This window comes from Archocentrus centrarchus, chromosome 4 (assembly GCF_007364275.1).
Source record: "Archocentrus centrarchus isolate MPI-CPG fArcCen1 chromosome 4, fArcCen1, whole genome shotgun sequence".
In the NCBI taxonomy this organism is placed as follows: domain Eukaryota; kingdom Metazoa; phylum Chordata; class Actinopteri; order Cichliformes; family Cichlidae; genus Archocentrus; species Archocentrus centrarchus.
This window is the reverse complement of record NC_044349.1, coordinates 36,328,893-36,352,432: the sequence shown is the minus strand read 5'-3', so window position 1 is coordinate 36,352,432 and position 23,540 is coordinate 36,328,893. Positions and strand designations below refer to the sequence as shown.

At 45.4% G+C, this 23,540-nt stretch overlaps 1 protein-coding gene across 3 annotated transcripts in view; it reads right to left on the bottom strand.

Moving 5' to 3' along the window:
- Window positions 1-16,343: 16,343 nt before the first annotated feature.
- Window positions 16,344-23,540, bottom strand: part of nfia (nuclear factor I/A) — a 181,255-nt gene continuing 174,058 nt past the window's right edge. For all 3 annotated transcript variants that reach the window (XM_030726874.1, XM_030726875.1, XM_030726876.1), the window contains one exon: window positions 16,344-17,151. In XM_030726874.1, the coding sequence (XP_030582734.1) occupies window positions 17,137-17,151 (15 nt within the window). In that variant the 3' untranslated portion in view covers window positions 16,344-17,136. The remainder of the gene's footprint in view (window positions 17,152-23,540) is intronic.

Genomic DNA, 23,540 nt, shown 5'->3' with positions numbered 1-23,540 from the left:
GAAATCTAGGCTGATACTTCCTGTTTGGAACATTTAAAAATCAATAACAGGACTCCAGATTGCATTTCGGCAAATGCATTTCCTCTTTTGCTCTCCATATGGACGTTTACCTGCATGCTCTGAGATGATCGTTACCTGGTGTAACATCACAGTTCATACATGAACACATGCTGCGGCTGCTGCTGTACGGCTGTTTGACTCTCAGGGGATCAGACTGCTCATACCTGGCTTACCTGCATATTCCTGCCTCAACATCCGGGTCTGTAGTTTCCACGGCTCGCAGCACCGCCTGCAGCCATGAGTCCATCAGCCGTGTCTTCACCTGGGGCCACTCGTTCCCAACGGCTCCCTCATTAACACTCCTGTCTTTGCTGCTCCGCCTGCACATTGGTTACTGCTGCTGAGTTTGTATTCGCTGATCACTGAGCTAACTTACATTAAAAAAAGAAAAAGGAGGAGCAGAACCTGAGTGGCTGCAGAATTTCACATTTGCAAAAAGTGTCTAAAATCTGCTGGGAAACAATGCAGTCCATGAACAGCCCCGGCTGTCAGATCAGTGTCACGTCCATTCACTCCTTTGAACAAACAGTTGCAGTGTTCAGACCACACTCAGATCTATTTCACTCTTCGGAGGTTCATTCAGCTAAAGCTACCTGCAGCCATCACTCACCTTTTACAAATATAGCCGTGCCTTTTCCAGCAGAAATTTTCTGCCTGCAAACATGGCATCAGAGCTAAGTGAAAGAGTCAAAGGTCAGACTGAACAAAGAAGCTCTCTCAGAGTCAGATCATGGCTGGACCAAACGTTTCCCAGCAGGGAGATCTCAAACCCTCTGAGGAAAGTGAACCAGTTGGATCAACACATCGGGTTCAGTGAGTGAGAGGAGAGCAATAAAAATGATAAAGAACAAAAGACTCCAATTAGCAAAAGTCCTGTCAGAAGAAGGCTGTTTACCTGCCCTCAGGACGAGGAGCATCTTTAAACCACCTCTCAGGAGGAACACAAGACCAAGCAGTCAGAGTGGGCTCAGACGTGCCAGCATGTTACAGGGATGATGGAAGAAAGTCCAGTGTTAGTGTCAGTCACAGAAGGGTGGATGTAAGCAGACGGACCGCTCTCAATAGACACCACCCTGAACAAGGAGCAAAAGCTCTTCACCCTTCAGAGACATGCTCCAGGTTCTGCTTTCCACCTTCATGGAGAATCAGTCATACTGATGCAGGAGAATGAGTCCAAACACACCTAAAGGTTTTGGCCAGAAGGCCAAGAAGAGCTGACTGTTTCCTCACCTGAACCACATCCCTGCCTACAGGACAAAAACACGGAGACCGTTTTTCCAAACTAAACTGAAAGAGGATGTTCACCAAAATCATCAGGGTCACAGAACACATTAAATACAGCGGTTTCTTCATCAGGCGGCGCTGCCCTTCTTTTCTTTTCAAGCCTTTCCTTGCTGCGTCACTCTTCATCTAATCAGGACGTAAGCTCAGGTGTGGCTGAAGGTGGAGCTAAAGCTCAAGAAAAACACTTTCCTGACAGATGCTTGAGAAGAACTTCCAAGGCGACCCGACAGCTGTGAGGGTAGGATCACTTTCCTCCACCTGCTCTCTTTCCTGTTCTTCTCTGCTTGTAGTTCTATGAAAGGCATTCATCTCTCAAACTCATCATCATGAGCCACGATTCCCCTCAAAGTGCCTGAAACTTACCAGCTTAGAACAAAGAGACACAAACACAAAACGTCTCCATGTGGTCCAATACCAGGTAAGCAGTTTTCCTACAGCAGGTGCTTCAGTTCAGCTCTAGGCCTCTAAAGTGCCCGAAAATGCTCCAAGTCTGCACCATTCAAACTCTCGTGTTATCATGTACTCTGAAGAACGGAGACATGAATTCAGTCTGAATAGAAAACATTAGAAAGGAACAGAAAGAGAGCTGAGGGCATGCTGTTGCTCCGTGTCTGTGGCATGCAGGCAGCAATCCATGATCGCAGCGAATCAAGATTAATGTCTGCTAACACGACCTGACTGTCAGCAGTCGCTTCAGATCATCAGCTGCTTTCCCAGAATGAGAAATATCAGGTTCAGCTGATGTTCCACTTAGTTTGGGCTTCGTGTTGGAGGCACTCTCAAACTTTTGGGGGATACTTTTTAGATTAAATATGTGCAGCATCAAATTCACTCAAAGTCGTGCATTCGTCTGCATTTTCTATTGAAAATGCAGAAGAATGCACACCTGCAATAGCTTTAATAAATTAAATTTCCTGATCGTTAGCATGTGCAGCAGATGACTTTCAAGCCTAAAAACATACTGAGGTGTTCATGTGTGCTGGAATAGAAAAGTGCTGCAGCAGTGTGGCAGTGGGATAAACACATTCATGTGACACTGTGTGGCACATTTTATTGCACCAAGAAGAAATTGTGTGATTTGAGTGATGTTTGGCTGTGCATCAGCAGAACCTCTGCATCTGGTCCCAGTTTTCCCAGGAACTAAAACGTTTGCACTGCATCACCACCTTAAACACAGCACAGCTCTTTTCTTCTGTAAAGCTTCATGTCATGTTGACTTTGGAGATGTTCTGGCCAAACAGCACTATGGAAGCCGAACCCTGTACATCTCAGTGTTTCATCACTGATGCCAAATCTTTTCTCACCATTGCTCAGTAAACTCTCTCCTGATGAGTTTATGGGCTCAGTCTTGAATTTCAAGTCTTATTAAATAAAACATGATGTTCATGGAAATGAAGGTCCCGTTAGAGTCACAAAGGAGCAGAAAGCAGGAGAGGATTGATGGTTAATAACATGTCAGTCGCAGTGGGTGGTTTTTGGTTCTAGCCAGGCTGATATAACCCACAGGTGTGTCTACTCAGGAGTCACCGGGTTTTAGTTGGAGGGCGTTTCAGAGCTTCTGCGATGAGGTCCTCTGCAGAGGTGCGGGCTCTGAACCGGAGTGTTAACATATCACAGCATCAAAGTGACACCACGACACTCAGGTGTTGCATCTTGTGCTGCAGATTTTGAGTTCTGAGGCAAACCTGCGGGTCTGCATTTGGCTGCAGAGTTTTCTGTGTCCTGCACTATCACATGATGTCCTGAATGAGAAAGTAGTTGCTGAAAACAATCTCATTAAAAACTAATATTTGTGCGCATGTGTGCGTGTGTGTGTTCATGGATGAGGACATGGTGTGTGAACAGCTTGATTAGCAGAGTGAAAAACCAACAACTCAAAACGATGTTCGTCTGTTAAAATGTGATTTTTAAGCGAGAGAGCAGGAAAGAGAACTGAACTCAGAGTCAAGGAAAGGTGAGAAGCAGGTGAACCAAACTGATGTCAGCACAGGTGACAGCTGGAGCGCTCAGGCAGAGGAGGGGGCTGTAGAGAGCTGAACACTATGGGCTTGATGGAAAACATGAGGTTTAAGAAAGGTGTGACAGAGAATGTATATATTAGACAAAAGTGGTAATTTTTAATCTTAAATGGGTCCTTTTGTGTCTCATTTTGGTTGTTGATGCCAGGGTAGTGCCTGTCAGGCTTGTGCAGTTAACCCTCCCTTTGTATTAAAATGCTCACTAAGGGTTACACGTTAAGGGTGTGCCTCAGGGTTCAGTCCTGGAGCCATTCCTGTTTAGTTTCTATAACCAAACTGATTTTTATGCAGTGTTGTTCACTTGTGTGTGCTCCTGAGCAGCTCTCTGTCAGCTACAATTAGATGTGAATACAGAAACCTTTGTGATATTAAACAGTCTAAATGCTGACTAAATTAAACTGATGCAGCCGGTTTCCCTGTCATGGAATATACATGGTCCTAGACTAAAAGGAAAAAGTCAATGAAGACCACAATAGGAAAAAGTATTTAGTCCAGGATTAGACATAAATACTTCTCAAATGCAACCAGACCTCTGAATCTGAAAATTTCCTGTGGATGGTTTTTGTATCTCACTCTTTAGCTCTGTGTGTGCGCATGTGTGAACTTATTTTGTGTATTTGTGTGGTTATTATTAGTCTCTGTCCTGCCTCAGCCAGGACACTCTGTCTCAGGTCAGATCTTCCTGGTAAAACAGAAAATCAAACAGTCCATAATGCACTGCTCTGTGCACGTTTGTTACTCTGCTCCTCTCCCTCTCCACAAACACCTCCACATGTTACTGTCTCATTCTTGAGTTTCGGACGAACCTTCACCCTGGCACGTCCTGTGAGTCCACAGTCGCACATGAAGTCGCTCTAATGTTTGCTTTGGTCCAAACTTTTCCACTTTTTATTCCTCTCAGATCTGTTTTCTCTAGATGTCTCAGTTTTGGTGTTTGGTCTGTGTTTCAGGGCGTGGGCCTCTCTCATGTTCAAGTTCACAGCCCGACCTCTGGACCCCTGGCTTGTGTGCTGTGGGGGCATATCAGGTCACGGCCATGAGTGTATGTGTGTGTGTGTTGTGGAAAGGCGATGCCTGGTGTTGGCGGCTGGCTGAATTATTCACGCTCCTCTGCGGTCGTCTCCCTCCCTGAAACCTGAGCGGCTGCCCCCACCCCTCCTCCATCCACCCAGCACCCGGGGGAGAAACTGAACTCAGCCGACAACAACACAACACATATTGGGGTGGGGGGGTGGGGTAATGAAGAGGTGAGGAGACAAACGAGGAAGGATCTCTGAGATTAATTTAATGACTGACTCCAGGTCATGAACAGTTAAAAACCTGTGAAACACTGTTAAAGGTGTTCAGTACCCCCCCCCCCCCCCCTTCCCCAACACACACACACACACACACACACACACACACACACACACACACACACACACACACACACACACACACACACACTCTCACTCTCACTCTCTCTCTCTTGCTTGAGGACTGCTGACATCAGCAGATCTGATAGGCAGCAGAAACAGAGGTCTCACTCTGCCTGGATTCAGACTGGTCTGCAGAGAGGAGGGGTTCATGGACAGATTAGTGAACGAGCTCAGAGGGGTGAGGGTGTACGTGGGGTTTCGAGCCTTGTTGGAAAGTTCATCAAACAAAACAAGCTTAAAACAAAGGGACATCACAACTGTTGAATGGGGAAAACAAATGAACACAAAATGTGAGAAAATATTTAAAAGCACCAAACTCTGTCACAATAAAGGAAAACAACAGGAGGAAATGTCAAAACTCCAGACAGTGTGTTTCTTACTGTTACAGGAGAGACCCGGAGAGCTTCTACACCACCGCTGCTGCATGTCATAAGCTCGCCTTTTCTTTTCTCTTTCTCGTCACATCCCCCAGCCAGTCTCTCCCAGGGACGGGTTTGGGGGGGCGGTATTATGGTGAAGTCAGCAAACTTTTTAAGCCTTCATTTTAATTTATTTGCTTAATCAGATTTGACAGGTTAGTCTGTATGTATAGATTTTATGGCCCAATAACTGCTTAAAGTTAATTTTGCTAAAGCTTTAAAATAACTGCCCATTCAGTGCCCTGGGCCATTTCAACATGGCTATAGACCAGCAGGATGTACTTCTAGAAGGACTTTGGTAGCAGTTGATTAGCAGCCAAAATCTGCTTTTATCTAAGTTCAAGTTTCAGAAGCATGCATGATAGCTCATCTGCTTGTATATTCCAGAATGTATTCAGCTAAATTTACAAAGAGCAGTAAACCTCTGATCCAAAAGCTGATCACAGCCTGTCCATAAAGGAAACAAACTATGGGAGCAATTAATTAAAATTATTATAGCATTCTTTGAAAGCAACCTGTTTTCCTGTGCTGCATCACTACACTGGAAATTAGGGATCCTCCACCTGCCAAATCCCACCCGAATCTCTCTGTATATTCACATGTGCCAAAAAAATCCATCCCGGATAAGCCCCCAGTTAATTACAACATGACAGAAAAGGTGGGGACAGAGTTTACGCAGCTAAACAAACTGATGTAACTTACATATAAAAATCAGTGATCACTGGTGTAGGATGTGCATGAGTGCTGACGTGTGTGTGAATGATGTAAAGTGCAGAAAACAACTGGAATCGGTCAGCACGTGCCCCAGAAGATAACCCTGAATGGCAGATTGGCCAAATTTAGATCAGGTCAGGTTGTTGATTTTTCCGGTCTGATTCCCTGAATTCTGTACAATTTGTACTTCACTTTGTTGCATTTTAACGCTCTCCACCTGTGGTTATATCCTGCAAATATTTCACAATGAGAGCCCTGTTATGGTACAAAGAGCTCTTAATTTTAGGAGCACACAAAAAGCATTGAGTGTACATTAACCCTGTGAGGTTGAATTTTTGATGTGTGAGTTCAGTTGTTTATTTCATGTCCCCTGATTTAAAAAAACAGGGAGAGGGTCAGGGCTGGGGTCATCACTGATAATGGATCAGACCTCACAGGGTTAACAGTGTAACACAATAAGTGTGTAATGGAGCAGATTCATACTGTTCAAGGATTCAAAACAGACTTCAGCAGTGAAACACAGACTAAAATGACTGACTACTCAAACAGAAGAAATCAGAAATAATGGTTGTTCCAATAAGGGAAAACAAAGGCCCCGGTCACTGTCTGAGGTTAAATCTGAGGTTTGCTTCAGCCTTTGAAAATTTTTGGCATAAATATTGTGCAGCTGATGATCTTGAAGTTCTGTCATCTTCCTGTGAGAAACCAAAAACCAAAAAAAAAACAACACAGAGAAAAGAAGACAGAGCAACACGCCGAGCCTGTCAATTAGAGCATTAGCGTCTTTATTTTTTGTTGTTGTTGCATAGGAAATGCACATCTTGCTTCCAGTAAATTGAGTCTGCGTTGGACATGGAGTCACTAATGGGGCTGGGAGGGATGGGCCTAAAGTTCACCATTTCAACAGAAACAAGAGAAACAGAAGGACAGACGGAGAAGTCAGTGCAAACTCACGGCTTCAGAACGCAGAGGATGGACACAGCTAATGGAAACTACACAAACAAAGGTTTGGTGACACCAGGTCGTGGACCGGGCGCGACAGGGGCAGAAAATGCCGCCCTGTTCCATAAAAGAGTTGTAGAGGCACAAGGTTTCAGTCAGTTCTGGGTGAGGATGGAAGTGAAGTCGATGGCTGGATGGTAATACTGAACAGGTAGCAGTGTGGGTGAGGATGGTGTCTGGTTTCCATGGTGATTTGGGCAGTGAGAAGGGGATGATGGGATTATGGATATGTGACTCAGACTGCCCCGGGTCGCAGCCTGCCTGCCCAGCAACGTTTGGGTTAAAAATAAAGCTCTCCTTCCTCGAGATTGTCGTGAGTTAGCGACTCTTAGCATCGCCTTCAGAGGACGGGACACAAGGCAACGAGAGATGCTTCTGAAAGCTGATCGAGCAGATCAATAATTTTTATTGATGATTGGCTCAGATGGTCAAAACATTGACAGGCTGGGAAAATGAGTGAATAAAAAAAAAAAACAACTAAAAATTAATCCCTGGTGTGATTTTAACAAAAATGTAAAAACAAGGGCGAACATTCCTACTGCTGGGTTCTATTCTATTCTATTCTATTCTATCAGGAACAGAGAAAAAGAGTAAATGGTCCTTTAGATCAGCTGTTGGTCAAAGTTTTAGACCAGAAGTCCTCGAAGAGCTAGAAAAATATTGGGCTGATTGATGACCATGATTCTGACTTACAGTTTTGAATTTTTCATTAGTTTTTATTTTTATTTCAGTTTATTTTTTCCAGTCTAGTTTCAGCTACTTTTGAGAGTGGGTTTCCTTGTTTCAGATTAGTTTTCATTGTTTAAAAGTGTTTGAATTTAGTTTTTATGTTTCTGTGTTTTTAATTAATATACTAATATATTTAGTGTATTTTTGTGGTCAGGGACAGATTTAAGAAGTTGCAGCCCAGACTCATGTCATTGTGTCAGTAAGTAGAAAGATGAAAATGATGCATTTCAATAGGAAGAATGTTTCATATCTGCAGCAAATTTTTCAGACTCCTCAGAGGTTTTGTGTTTTTCAAAGTGAGTTTCACTTGCTGTCTGAGGAAGAAAACTCAGCGTAGAGTTTTAGTTATTCCTCATAATCAGGAGCTCTTGTGTGTTTTTCAGTGACTAAATGCATCAAATACTTTCCTGATGTATCTGATGAAGTGCTGAGAGCACAGCAGCAGCTTATCCTCTCTCCTTTTCATCAGGAAAGCTGTGAAGACCAACTTTCCTGGTTTCCTTTGCTCCGGACATTAAAATCAAAAGCAGCAGCATGATATTTTTGATGCTTCCTGAAATTTGAAACAGCGGCTTTGGAGCTGCTACTACTTTATGCCATCAACCCAGAAGCCACCGCACACGCAGTGTGATGGCAGGCTTTGTAGGTCCAAACATGCACTAAACGTTTAGGGTTTATTAAAACGATGAAATTACATTTACATTTGGATGTTCTGCTGCAGATACCTGAAGCCCAACGTGATGATCAAAACTCCTACTTGGATGAAAATGACAGAAAACCATAAGTAATGACATAAGAACATTAAGGAACATGTGACACAGATAAAGGAAACAGTGAAGGGATGAAAAACACAAACTGAGTCTTTAAAGTGGGATTTAGACACTAAACTCTTTTGGGTGCTTGAGGGTTAAGCTCTGCGGGACTCTGCACCGAGAAGCTTTCAGAAAGAACCGAACGAGTTTAAAGCAGGGCACAGGTTTTCTGAGATCCGCTGCAGTGAAGCAGGCGAGGGCAGATCGAGCGGCGACGTCCTCCAACAAAAGCGTGCAGTCATCAACAAAGTTTATGCCCGAAAGAGACGCGCGAGTCGAAGGAACTGCTCGGTTTCAAAGAGCTGAGCAGCATCGACAAACGCAGGAGCCACTGGAGGTGAGCTAGACGAGCCGATCGACCCCAGCTGGCTTGGGAGATGAGGAGGTGGGAGGGGGGGGCCTCTCCCAGGTGCTGCTTTCTCCTCCTCCATCTACACCCTCCTCATCCTGGAGGAGCGGCGGCTCGTTTGAAGCCCTGCCGAGGGAGACGCAGCAGAGGCTGAAGGAGGAAGGAGGGGATTCGGTCCCAGATAGTGCTGAGTGCTGCAGAAAACGGCCGAGGCCATCGATTCGGTTTCCTGCAGGAAACTGCCTGAGGAGGAGGAGGAGGAGGAGGAAGGGGGTGGGGGTTCACCTAGAGCCACACAGAGATTTCTGCTGGTCAATGGATAAACGGGGGGGGGGGGGGGGAGCGGAGGAGTCGGAGGCCAGACCAGACGGGGGTTTGCTGATGTTAGCTGGAGATTGTCGGTTTGAAACCGGGCGAGGCCGCGGCGGCCTGCTGCCGGCCCGGGGCGGTCATCATGGTGGCACACCCATCAGAAAAGGTTGGATGAAGGAGGATGAAGGAGAGGAGGTGAGACAGTTTGAGGCATACAGGGAGAGGTAAGAAACAGAAGAGAACATAACATCTGTGTTTTGTCATTTTTTTCTCATTTGTCGTCTTTGTCACAGCTTACTAGGCGATTATGGAAGAGCATGCAGTTATATCTTATGGTTATTGTACATCAGCTATAATCAGAGGGGCCTGACAGACAGCAAAGGCTACTGGTGTTCAGAAATTTCAACAGTTACAAACAATTATTGTATCAGTATTCAGAAGAGCATTATAATACAGGTGTTCACAGGCACTACATTTGATCTTTTTCGTTATATCGTGTAATATGCTGGTTGGTTTCTCTTTTCTTTTCACATATTTAACTCGCTGGGATCTGGAAACAGAAGGACCGACCGTAGAAGAAGAAGAGGAGGAAGAAGAAGGCAGAGGCTGAAGTTTTGAGATCAAACCAGAGTCCACGTGGGCGAGCAGGCGGGCGCACGCATGTGAGCCGCCACACCGCGTGCACGTGTGGGAGTGTGTTTTTAGTCAGTGCATAGTTCTCATGCAGATTATTCTGCTATGCTTTGATACGCTGTCAGGAAGCATGATGGCCCATTTTGCAGCTTGGCTCCGTTTAACACTTAGCACCTTTAATGTTTGCAACAGGATGAATAAATCTCTTTGCAAAGGAGCAGTGACACCGTGATTCATCACAGCCAGCGCCGGAGAGCTGCTTCAGTGCTACCTGCCTCCCCGTCCAATGACTTTCCTTCATCTCTCTAAACTGAAGCCATTTGTACTGATTTCCCGGCCGGTGCCCGGCGAGGCCACGCGGTGAAGGATGTCTTCCTTCTGCTCCGTGGGAAAATCTGGACTCAGTTTAGAGTGAAGGTCTGGAGGAGGGTCCCACTGAAGCGCTCTCCACTCCGGGTGTTCTGCCTTCGTCTCGGGTGGATTAAGACTACCCTGCTCGACCCCCTCCAACCCGCAGACCCGCACAGCTGCCCGGTCCGATTTGTTTCTCAGGTGGTGGCGATGGCAGGGGTGGGTGTGTGGGGTGGGAGGGGTTAATCACTGCCCAGGAGAATTTGGACAAACGTGAAGACAACAAAGGCGTTGGCATTGAAAGCGCGGCCTTCATTCAACCCTGTTTCCTGATGGAGCGGCACAGTTCCTCTAACCCACAGACCTACAGTTCGCGGCGGGGGTGTAGGTGCTCCTCTGGAGTTTTATCAGTCTTTCACTCCAGCTCTCTGTCCTGCTGGTTGCTTTGGATCATTTTGGGGGGGTGAGTGGGGGAGGTGTTTAAACAAACGCCTCTGCTGGTGGTTCAGCTGGTTGGATGCAGCATGCGGTGCTCTCAGCCGCGGGGTGGGGTTTGTGTGTCTGTGTTAGTTAATGTAGAGGAGGTGTAGTGAGTAGCTACCCCCAAATCCCGCAAACACCAACACCCCCACAGCCGCCGCCCAGTGCGCCCGGGACTCTCCACAGTTTTGCAAAGGAAACCCGTCTACCTTCAGCGACTTCCAGCGTGACCAGAGCTGTTGCTCGTTCCCTCTCAGTCTCCCCTGAATTTAAAACGTCTTTGGTTATGAACCGAATCTGAGCAAACAAACGGGACAGCCACCATCGGGGCCCGGACGGACCGGCACCATCCAGGCTTCAGCCTTGTTCTTGGATAAATCAACTCTGCACGCCTGAGTTGTTTCTGTCTCGACTTTAGACACTCGGACTCTGGATGGAAAGGACAGAAACCTCTGGATACAGACACCACTGAGAAGCTGCCTGAGATCTACATGAACTTGCTGAACAGCCGATAGTTTGTGTAGGACCACAAACCTGCAGCTGCTCGGCCGCACTGCTTTCCGTGCACCAAACTGGCAAAACCGCACGAATCCTCCCCAGAGACACCAGCAGCTGTGGCTGCAGGCTGATGGTCTGGGTGGAAGACGGGGGGAAGTCTCTTTGTTCAGGAGGTCCTTCCAGTTTCTCCTCAATTCATTTCTGCCCGAGTCAGAACATTTTTTCCTAGATGCTTTGGTTTGAGGTTGGGCTGCTAAGCCAGGGTGTTGTTAAAATTATAATTAAGTCTCCTCTGAAGCCAAATCTTAGGATTCAGGACCAGGCTTAGCAAAGACCAGTAGGTGCACCCGTCCCCTGAAGGCTGAAAGATGCTCTCCGTGTCTGGAGCTGCTGAGTCTGCATGGCAGTTCTGACTCAGGCATCTCCCAAGATTACAGTACCTCCGGAGACCCACATTCCCTTTAACCACTGTTTTAGTCACTGATTAAACAACGAGGAAACGTCTGGAATATTTTCCGACAACGGCTCAGCATCTCAGACTAACAGTTATCTGGTGTTTAGCAAAATAATTAGTATTTTTTGGGGATGACTAGTAATGATGTAGCACTCACGAAGACCAAATATTTGAGCCGTTTCAGTAATCAGAAGGTAAACTGTTGGATGGGTTGTTTCTCCTCTGAATGTTTATCTTAAAAATCCCGTAAAACGAGCAGAAACTCGGAGCACGCTGGAAACCGGCCTTCGCTGTTCGCTGGCTGATCACCTGCTGCGTGTATGCAATGCCGTGATGAGCAGCAGTGGATGTGTGGATGGACGGAGATCAGAGTGGACCTCCAGGCTCGAGGAGGAGGGCTGGGTGAGGAGGAGGAAGAGGAGGAGGAGGAGGAGGAGGAGGAGGAGGAGGTGATCTTGTGGGCCAGTGAAGAAAGAAACAGATGGAAAAGAAAAAGAACCATGTTGCATAATCAAGCTGTTTATTTTCCTGCATGGAATGGTGAACACAAAAAAAGATGCCGAGATGCATTTATAGTAGGGGCATCCTTTGGCTGGCTATGTCATTGTCTCCTGCCTAAAACTAAAACTTTAAAAATGCATAAAAACGCTCGCTTTTCTTACCAATTTCCCTCAGAATTACTAGATTTAGCTTCATCAACACTGATGCAACAAAGAACCTTCAAAACATACAGCATACTGTAACATCCATTTACAATGGTCTGATCACCACAGCGCCCCAAACGTTTTAAGTGCAGGAATATGCTAAACCATCAACAGAGGAAATGTCCTTAAATACATACAAAAGGAAAGCAACAAAAAAAGGAAACTCAAGAAATAAAATAAGGAAACAGGAAAGTTTTCAACTTAAATCCAGTTCCCAGAAAACAAACCAAACCAGTTCTAGTAATGTGGCCTCGATACAAACAATCAGAAAATTCACAACACTAGTTTTTCCTCATTTAATCAATGTTACAAAAGTCCTGCATTATAAAATAGGGCAGCTTTAAAATCAGTGTAATTAATAAAACTATACAACATACAAACACGTCTCCCAGTCAGCTGCTGCTCCGCCCTCCGTCCGTCTCTTCGCTGCTGTACCGACTAAATTACACACACAACACAAGAACAAACACGCTGCCCAAACTATTGCTTTAAATCGCTTTTTCTTCTTTAAAAAGGGTGCAATTTTGTTGTTATCTTACACACACAGCCCAAAGTCGCTGATTAGATGCTAGGCTGCGTCACAACTTTTCTATTTTTTTTTTTGACACTTTAAAAAATGTCCGTGCAATTTAATTTTTATTCCCTTCACTCGGTTTAAGCCCTGGAAGCTGTATATATATATTTTTTTAAATTTCATATTTTTTCAATACTTATTTTATATTTAGTGCAGATAATTAATGCCCAACTCATGGCTAAAGGGTAGGCAAGAACAGAGACTGAACAAACAGGAGGAGGAAACAGCCCCCGCAGGAGGAACCGCTCCAACAGAGGGCGCTGCGCCGGGCTGACACACAACGCCTGCGCCAGGTGGGGTGGGGTGGGGCTAAAACGCCGGACGTCATCAGAAACTTTTTCCGAGTGACGGACGAGAAGTTGGACTTGTTGAAGGCGATCAAAGGAATCAAATAAAAAAGCATTTAGGAAGGAGAGACCCGGAGGTGAGATTGTGGCAGATTATCAAAACAGGGAGGAGGGAAGGAAAGGAGGAAAACACCCTGAGCGGCACTGCAGGGCTTCACCATTTTCAGGGACTGACCAGGAGCACGACGGAAGTCACGTGCACGCTAACTTTGGTTGGAAAAAAAAACCAGACCAAACGATATAAGACTAAATAAGTCTGAGTGCAAGCAGGTATTGCATATTTTATGTCCTCGTTATTCAAATCTGGGAACAAAAGTAGAAGAACCAACGAAAAACAGGAAGACATGAAAGAAAAGTTTTTTCTGTTCAGAGATTGCAGCAACAGATGTAAAAGTCATCCCAGGAGAGTCACCGTTAACCAACCCAGGAGCTCTGCTCCAGCATCAGCGTGAAGTTCAGTGAAACGAGCCGCGGCCGGCTGCAGGAAGAACCTGCTGCTCGTACCGGCTTTAACAGGACTGAAGATTATCAGAGGGCAGCTTTAAGTACAGGTGTGAACAGCCACCTGCTTACACCTGGAACATGTTCGACCTCATTTTTTATTGGCTAAAGTTCAAGTGTACAGTACAGAGTGTACTACACAGTTATAGTAACACATAGTAGGGAATTAGCTTCCACTTTATAGTGAGTACTGAGTGATTTCAGACTTAGCTACCAAAGTCAGAAGGAAGCTGACTTCATTTAAGCAGCTTCGCTGCTTCAGTCAAAGAGGAGGGAAAAGCTGAGATATGAGTGAACTAGAGCCAAGCTGTTTTGGTAGTCTTAAGCACTTCAGTTGAGGGCAGCTGGACTTCTTTTTAAGAAGACATCTCGGCTCCCATCTGTGAGGCTTCCTCCTTTGTAAAGTCAGGGAGTCCCAGGTTGTCACCTTGGAGGAGGTCCTGAGAGAAGTACCCGGGACTCCGCATCAACTTTTAGAGCGGAAGAAGCCTCTTGGATGGGAGGTGAGATATCTTCTTAAAAAGAAGTCCCACTGCCTTCAGCTGACATGCTTTTAAGACTACCATGACCTGGATGACTGAGAACCTACGCAGACATTTTGGTGCTGTCTATAAGAAGAGCCAGCTCAGCAGGTGACCTGGTCGGCTAACAGGCTCACCTTACTGAGAGGTTTTTCATCATGAAACTGAGCTGTGAGCAACTTAGCCCGACCTGCTAAAGCAGAAACACTGATCTTTAAACTCGAGTTGTCCTTGAGACGAACTTTTGGCTGCTAGGCTAACATGCTCCAGCTCAAACTGGATTGTTCACTTCCTGTTGTTTATACCATACATCATCACATCACATGACCTCAGATTGGGTACTCATTTCACCAAATTTCAGCGTGTTGCTAGCTGTTAGCATGTGAAGCTGATGGTTGGTGGTGTAGATTTCACCTGTGAGGACTCTGCTCAGCTCTGCAGGTGGTGGAGGGCGGGGCAGAGAGCCGTGCAGGCCTGAGACCTCGTAATACTGAGAGTTTACCAGCGAGTAATTCACACCGTTCCTCCGCAGCTGTAACGCCTTCTACAACATCTCAGAAGTGGAGGAAAAGTAAGAAAACAAAAGAAAAGAAAGGACCAATCATGAATCTCCACGTCAGATCTTGTGCAACCCCTCAGGACTGGACCGAAGCTCAAGGCACATCGATGAGGAACAAGAGTTTTCGTGCAATTTGAGATCAAACGGATGAAAGAACGTCTCGGAACTGAAAAGCAGAACTGATCTGTTGTTGCAGGAAAAGGAAGGAAGGAAGGAAGGAAGGAGAAATAAAAAGGATGGAGAGATGACGAGAAGCGAAGAGAGCTGGTTGTGAAGGACAGCGAGAGAAAACTAAGACGGCTGCTGGCAAGTGCCTGATGTTGGGTTTACAATATAGTGTCTTTTCTCACTAACTACATCATCTATGGAAAAATCTGTCACTAACACTAGAACATGCAGATTTTTTTGTTCTTTTTTTAAATAACTTTTTCACTTAAATTCACTTTTGTTCAACGCTGGATGGTCATAAGAGTGTGTGTGTGTGTGTGTGTGTGTGTGCGCGTGTATATATATTTATATATATAGTATAGGAAAGGAAAAACAAAACTGAAGATCAATAAAATGGTGAGTTGCATGTGAAGCGCACGGCTTTGTGGACGAGAGCTTCCAGAGAGTTACCCTCTGCTCTACCTCTTTATCGCTAAACCACACCCCCTGATTACATACTCATGGCCTATTGGCCAACTGCAGGAATAAGTGCTTTTGACTGGACGGGACCTCTAGGAGACCCAGCCAATCGCAGGGCAGCCCCTTACTGGGCGCCACCCGTTAAAGATTATCTCGCCAAAAGAAACCAGAGAAAACGATTATTTTTCAGCTTAAACTCGCTCGCTACGTTTTCTCCTGATTTTGCCTCATAAAAGATTCAAATTGCAAAAGTAAAACGATGTGCTCATTAAAATAAGTTAACCGCTTAGCGTTTTTTCTCCTCAAACAAAATGAAGAGCAGACTTCAGCTGCTTTAAAAAAACTGATTGTTTAAAATGATATTTGTTAAAGGGATTCTTGTTCTACCATGCTAACAGCTTTACACGATGAACAAACAACAAAGAAGAAACAATAAAAGTGAATACAGCTCCCCTTATTTCTCACCCGACTGTGGTTTCGACTTCACCGCTGTGTGGTTGTCTTTTTTACCCCAGTATTTTAGAGTCCCAGAGGTGCGAGTGGACTAGGAAGAAAAATATATATTTATATATACTTTTCATCAACTGTTTTCAACTTGCTATCTTACAAAGATATTTAACTATCCAACAGCTAGCCAACAAAATTGCACTTTCCTCATGATCAATATTTCACTGGTAAAGTTTTAGTCACTCTTCTCTCTCCTGCCTGCCTGCTTCGATTCGGACACCAGAGTTTTTGGCCCACCCTTCGCATGCTGTAGCTTCACCCCGAAGGGTGGATGACGGAGGAGGAAGAGGAGGGGACCGGCTGAAATGGTGGCTAAGAGAAAAATCAATGAGCCATGAAGCCAAAAAAAGCCTCCCAGAGAAACAAGCTTGGATCCACCAGCATCTGGTTGCAACACTTCATATCAACAAACCCCAGCTTCCCCATGATTGTGGACCCCCCCCCCCCCCAATCCACCCGATCCACCCGATCGCTCAGTAACAGCCCCCACCCCTCCACATGGAGTTCAAGTTATTACTGTGAAACAGGTGGGGCATCTGTTTGCGCCCGCACCACCTCCAAATCCACTCAGGTCCATGTCCATTCAAAGAGCATTCCAACTCCCCACTCTGTGACCTGCCAGCAACCGAGGGGCGGGATCAAGTGGGTGTGGAGTCCATCCCAGGAAGTGCTTGAAGGCTCAGGTGGTGGCGGTGGTGGTGCCCCCTCCCTCCAACTGTGCCACATCCCAACTACACAAATCCCCAAACCATCGGGATCCGGATGGGGGGGACGGGTGGTGGGTGTGGGAAGGATTTTGTACGACTGGAAGTCCACTGGATGCAAAGGATGATGGGAGAGTATACATGTCATTAATCCACAGGGGAAGCTCTGTGATTCAGTCTTTCCCAAAGATTGAAGGCTCAGTTCCCCCCGCTAATTTATCAACCTGGTCTGGATTTTTTTTGGGGGGGGGGGCTCTGGCACTATATATGGACACTGATGTATGAGCCATATGTCTACAGGGATGTCTATGACATACAGTTAAGAGGTTGGTGTTAAACACCAGGGTCAGGGTGTGTTTGATCCGCTGTAGCCATGCTGATGCTGCTGAGCCTGTGTATGGCGCTGGTGGGGGCGGAGTCAGGCGTAAATGGGGAAGGAGTAGGGACAGGGTTAGACGGGGCTTTCTGTCACAGCTGGCATCAAAGGACAAAAGTTGAGGAGGAGTCTGCAGCGATCTGTCGTACAGATGGGTGGAGGGTGGAGGGGCCTCTGGAGTCCTTATCCCAGGTACCACTGTGGAGAGACAGAAGCAGATGTTAACATCTGGGCTGCTTTAGGGCCACATACCAGAAGATCTGAAATGCAGGTACTCGTTCATCAAAAGCTACAGTAAATCTGAGAACCAAGTTTTTTTCATAAAGAGACAAAGATTTCAAAGATTATCAAAAGCTTCTCATAGTATTATAACAGCCTCTGGGCCTACTCATCACAGTTATTAGTGGCTAATACTAATGACAACACTGTGACTAAATTTTACACACTTTTCTATGCGGATGATACACTGCTGTATTGTATTCAGCTCCTACTGCTATAGAAAATCTGCAACATTTCTATAAGGGTCTGCAAATCGTGCTTAAGTTTGTACTGGAAACATTTCAAGGAGTCATGCTGTTAAAGTATAATCATAGGCTGAATTGGTTTGCAGCTCCAAACCACATTTATGTGTGCTCTGAGTTCACAATAACTCAAAGATGTCTTTGAGGAAACACGAATGACTTCTTTGGAGTGGAATAAGCGAGATTGTCATGCAATATCTCCTGTTACATCACTTCAACACAAGGCATGAAAAGGCGTGTCCTCGAAAGACGAGCGTTTGAGCGCTCTGATCTTCACTCTGACAGCAACAAGACCTGCAGACATGTGAGACTGAAACACTTCAAAGTTCAAGCATCAAGTGACATTTCGCTACAAATGCTTTTGTGTGGCAGTGTTTTTAAAGACAGGCAACAGGAACATATGCTGACGCCCCCTGGTCGCTGCCCCCCACATATTAGAAAGTCAATCATGAGCCAAGCAAATATGTAAAGGGTAAATATAATGCTTTTTCTTTAGTTCTCTCAAATGTACAGTTGCAAAGAGAAAAAAAAGGCTTCTTTTAAACATGTAGAAAAGTCACAGTTTTGGAGGCTGAAGGGTGGGGGGGGGGGGGGGGGGTAACCAGTCACAGACCATGGTGGGTGTCCCATTTATGACTTTTTTCTTTTGCTTTAACTTACTTTTTCTATTTAGTAAAAAGTGGCCTGTTGTTCTTTTCATTATTTCCATATATCATATATCTCCTGTTCCAGAGGTGGATGTTCATACTAAACATGGAATAATAATGAGGTCAGTGTATGTACAGTAATTGCTGTGAACCAAAAGCTCAGGCTGCAGACTGCTCTAAACACTCAGTTTATCACAGTTTTTTCTTCTGTCGGGTCTGTGTGATGTCATCGAGAGGGGATATGCTTATATGTCATCTCCGACCGCAGAAGGATTTTGTGGTCTGAGATGACCATATAAACATGTTCAACCTTCCATTTACAAGGAGCTAAAACAGCGTGTTCATGAACTCAGGAGCTGCACCAAGTCCTAGCATAAGATAAAGATTATTTTGAAGCGTGCATCATGCAGAACTACTGAGAGTCTACGTAGTAATGACTGACAGTGGCTCAAAATGAAGAAGTCATGGAGGCCCGTGCACAGCTGCTCAGGACATAACAATGTGAAAGGACTGTTCCTGTCCTGATTCAAACCTCTAAATAAGCTGAACTCCACATATTTAACTCCTCTGCTGTTCAGACTAAAGATTAAATAAATCTTCAGGATGTTTTGTGTAGAACTCTTTAATCCTGTGGCTGTAATGAACACTGCTGCCTCTAGGGGATGCCAGTGGGGCTTGATTTCATCTGACCCACAACGGGCTCAGCTCAGACCGTCACAGGCTCTCAGACTGCAAACACAGGAGGCTGTTTCTTCTCTCTGGGTATGAGTTTATGACCCCAGGAGCAGAAAACTCTTTGTGTGTGTGTGTGTGTGTGTAATCCATCCCTGATAGGCTCGTATCGATCGCCAAAGGTGCATCGTTCATGAATCTCTCCCTCCTCTTCCTCACTGGCCCGTCCAGTTCAAGTTCATCTCTGCGTTACATCATGTCTGGTTGCTAAGGACAACCAGACGGCCCAGGACGTGACTACCATCGCCAAGGCAACCGCATCACCCCCGCATCCCCATCCCACTACCCCGCCTCTTTTATCCTTCTCCACCCTCTTCCTCTTTCTTTACATTCATCCTCTCTCAATCACTTTCTCCTCCCCGTCCCACTCTGCACTCCTTCACACACAGGCACTCACACACACAAGCAGTCACACACACCCACACACACACACGCAAAGGTACTGATTTGAAGTAAAAGCATATACACACACTGCTAAAAAAAAAAAAAAGCAAAATTTTAAGAAAATGTGTTTTTGAATTTTGAATTTAAAGTGAAAGTTAAATAAAACACACTGGGAAAATCATTCCTTTTCTCTCTTTAAGTGTATGTGTGTGTGTGTGTGTGTGTGTGTGTGTGTGTGTGTGTGTGTGTGTGTGTGTGTGTGTGTGTGTGTGTGTTGCAGGGTTTCTCTGCACTCAGACCTCAGTTGCTCCTGACTCGTTGTAATTCTATTGCTGTGTGTGTGTGTGTGTGTGTGTGTGTGTGTGTGTGTGTGTGCAGTAGTGATAGAGGAGAAGACTGGAAGGTTAGTTTTTAATCAATACAACTTGCTGACGCTGGGACTTTTCTACCTCGCTCTCTCTCTTCTTGTGTCTGTCGGTGTCTCTCGCCCTCTCACTTGCTCGCTGCACTGCAGCTCCTCCCTCTGTCCTGAGAAGACTCAGAAGATGAAACTCTCACAGGCCAGACAGAGTATGTGTGTGTGTATGTGTGGAGTAATGTTACCACACAGTGGGCTGATGCTGACAGCTGTGATTCAGACTGTAGATACTCATCACACAGAGAGAGAGAGAGAGAACGAGAGACGGGAGATGACTTTAAAGGGCTAATCTGCTGCTGTTTTTCAGTGTTCTTTATATTGTCAACAATCTCGATGTGCTGTCCACTTCTGAAGACAATAACTGACATAGGAGACACTGAAATGGTCTGCAAGACGCTCTAAAACCAGTCCAAAGCAATACCTATAACCAGTCTGAAACCAGTGCAAAACTAGAGGTGTATATATAACATATTGATAAGTATAATGGCTGTGCCACAATCACTCAGAGAGAAAACATTACAGCGGCACTCACTCTGAGTCTGCTGCTTGATGAACGCTGCAGAGGGAGGTGTGCTTTGATATGAGCTAATTCACGTATATAATTCAAAACCAGCTATCAAACCAGAGATCTGCTTCTCTACACGGTGGACCAAGCAGAGAAGCATTAAGAGGTACTCTGGAAACCTGTGCAGAGCTACACGAGGAGCTCCGGGCTCAGTTCAGAGATCAGGGCAGTTTAAAGGCAAAAGGCTCATTAAGGTTATTTTCTTCTTTACACTTTTTGCTGTCTTACACCAGCAGCATTTAACAGACAAATGTCCGATGTGGCGATAAAGCTTTGATATAATGACCGTTTCATTAAAGTTGTGGTAAAAAAAAAAGTCTCTCGTGTCTTTTGAAAGCGTAAAAACTTTAAACGAATGAGTGATTTCTGAAAACATGGTGACTAAAACATTTACACACACACACCATGATACAACAGTCAGCTATGACCTGATCAATACGTGTGTGTGTGTGTGTGTGTGTCTGTGTGTAGAGTTTCATCTGAGGAGCAGATGTTGCAGTGAGGGTGCTTTCCCCTTTGTGTGTGTAGTCATCCTCCTTCTCTGTGTCCTATTTGCAAGGTGAAGCTCTCTCTCTCACACACACAGAGACACACACACACACACACACACACACACACGCATATGCAGTACAAACACCACGCCCACACCATGACTCACACACCGAGTGTGTGTGTCTTGGAGAAGTGCTGACTCAGGACGAGACACAGAAGCAGTGATAGAGGGGGAGCGATTGGACAATAGATGGAATAAAAAAAGTAGCAGAGTCCTGATGTCTGCGTCACTGAGGTTGTCTGGATTACAGACAGAAGACACGCTCAAAAGTAGCTAAAATTATACATTTTGAAGCCTACTTGTTGGCCGGCACAAAGTCAAAAATAATATTCACGAAAGTCTCCTGTGTTTAAGTTTTTGTAGCTCGCTCTTATTTTGATGGCGTCAAGCTCCAGACGTCTCACAGCACAGCACCGACTTATCGTAAACCTTAAACAGGACCTGTTCAGCTCATTTCTAGCTCCATCTTATTTTTCTTGGACTTTACTACAGCAGCTTTGCATGAGTCTCAAAATAATCCTTCTCTATCTTCCACTGGGTGCAGCCCCTCAAGTCAACTTTCTTCTGATTGGCAGCCCCAAATAAACAGTTTCTTTCTGACTCGCTGTCCGGCTACAGGTCATTTTTCTGCCTGATGGTGTGTGTGTGTGTGTGTGTGTGTGTGTGTGTGTGTGTGTGTCTGTTTGTATATAGAGGGGATTCGCACACTAAAGATCCAGCTGGTCAGAAATCAAACTGTGGACTCATTTGAGGTCATGTGGTGTGAACCCTAGCCAATCAGGTCGCAGTTTAACCTAACACCTCCTCACAATGCTGTATGTGTGTGTGTATGTGTGTGTGTGTGTGTGTGTGTGTGTGTGTGTGTGTGTAGTAGTGATAGAGTAGAAGACTGGAAGGATAGTTATTTTTGTCACCGTGGGCAACCGCCACTGTCACCCACAGCAACCCCCACTCTGACCAGTGTGGGCACGATGCCCACTCTCACACAAAGACAACACCATCTGCCCCCCACTCCCCCAAAACTACACATTACCCCCCCCCCAAAAAAAAAAAAACACACACATATACACACACGCTGTTCTCCGTACTGTTTATCTTCAGTCTCTGTATCAAGTTCACATGTCTTAGTCCTGGTCTCCGGTTTAGTTACTTCCTGCTTTATTTTGATAGTCTCTTGTCTCTCATGTCTTGTATTTATTTCTTCTTCTCTTGTCTCGTCTGCAGTCCCAGTAGTGTCCTCACCTGCTTCCCCTCCCCTCGTTACCTCTCGTGTATACTATCTGAGTCGTCCTCTGTTCTTTGTCGTGTCCTCCCCTCTTGCCGTGTGATCTCCAGTTGTGCGCTTCTATAGTTTCTTAGTTTGTGTTACTGGCTGCAGTCCAGCCCTGTCTGTATGCAGCTTATTTTTCCCCTGTGAGTATTTTTGAGTTTCTTTTTGAGTCCTAATGCTGCCTGTCACACAGCGGTCAATGACACATGGCCCGACTGCGCAGCCAGTCACCATGGCAGTGAGAGGAGGGAGGGGCTCTCGCCATCACCCCACATGGTGACATTTTGTTCCCGTATATGTGTGTGTGTTTACATAGGTGTGTGAGGAGCTTCAGTGAAGCCTAAATCTGATGTTAAAGCTTTAAGTCTGAAATCTTCATCACATTACCAAGTCTATTGTCATAGTTTTTTAAATAGGCTTCATATAACACAGGTTTAAATAAGTTTAAAAAATATAAGCTGGCTTTAAAAACACAAAACTCCAGATTTCCCCACTTTCCAAACTGTAGTGTTGTTGTCAGGTTGCAAAAAAGTCCTCACTTCCTAAAAAAGTCAGAATTTTTGATCCCGTCTCTGTAAAATGACTCACAAAAAACATTTATCTGTAGCTCATTTTCCAAACATGCTGAAATTTCAGAAATGAAACAAAAAATACACGCTGGCTGTTAGAAGATGCAAAAATTCCTTTATTTTCCGACAAAACCTGTCCCGTGTATATTTTGTTGATAATTGACGGTTACATTTATTCCCAAAAAGGAAACGTTTGAAGGAGAAGCTGCTCATCAGTCGAGGGCCGCGACATCATCCCGAGAGACGGAGAAAGAATAAATAACACGAGTCTGTTTCTGGGAGCGGTGACAAACACCTGGCTCATGTCTTCACGGCAGTGTGTGTTTGTGTGTGTGTGTGTGTGTGTGTGTGTGTGCGTGTGCGCTGGTGTGTGACAGAGTCAATAAATCGACAGCCTTGTTCACTGTGGGCCACCACACACACACACACACACACACACACACACACACACACACACACACACACACACACACACACACACGCATGCACACCAAAAGCAATCAAGCATGTCTGGATTGTCAACAGAGGACTCCCACCTCACTGTGTGTGTGTGTGTGTGTGTGTGTGTGTGTGTGTGTGTGTGTGTGTGTGTGGAGGATGAGTTAAGTCAAGGCTGCCCAATCGTTACTCTCTTCATAAATCAGCTGGCAAACAGACCCTGACCCCCCCCCCCCCCCCCCCCCCCGCCCCCACACACACACACACACAGTATTAAATATGGATGCTGCGTTCACTGACCACCTGGCCTGCATCACCTAAAATGAAGCGCTGCTTCTTTCCCAGTTAATGTCTTTGTTTATAAACACACAAATCCTGTTCTCTGATTGGCTGACGTGTGTCTGGTAAAATCAATCATGTGTTTTTACACTTTCCCCGCTGAATTTATGACATTTTATTCCTTCCTCTGGTTTCACGCTGACCAGCAGCA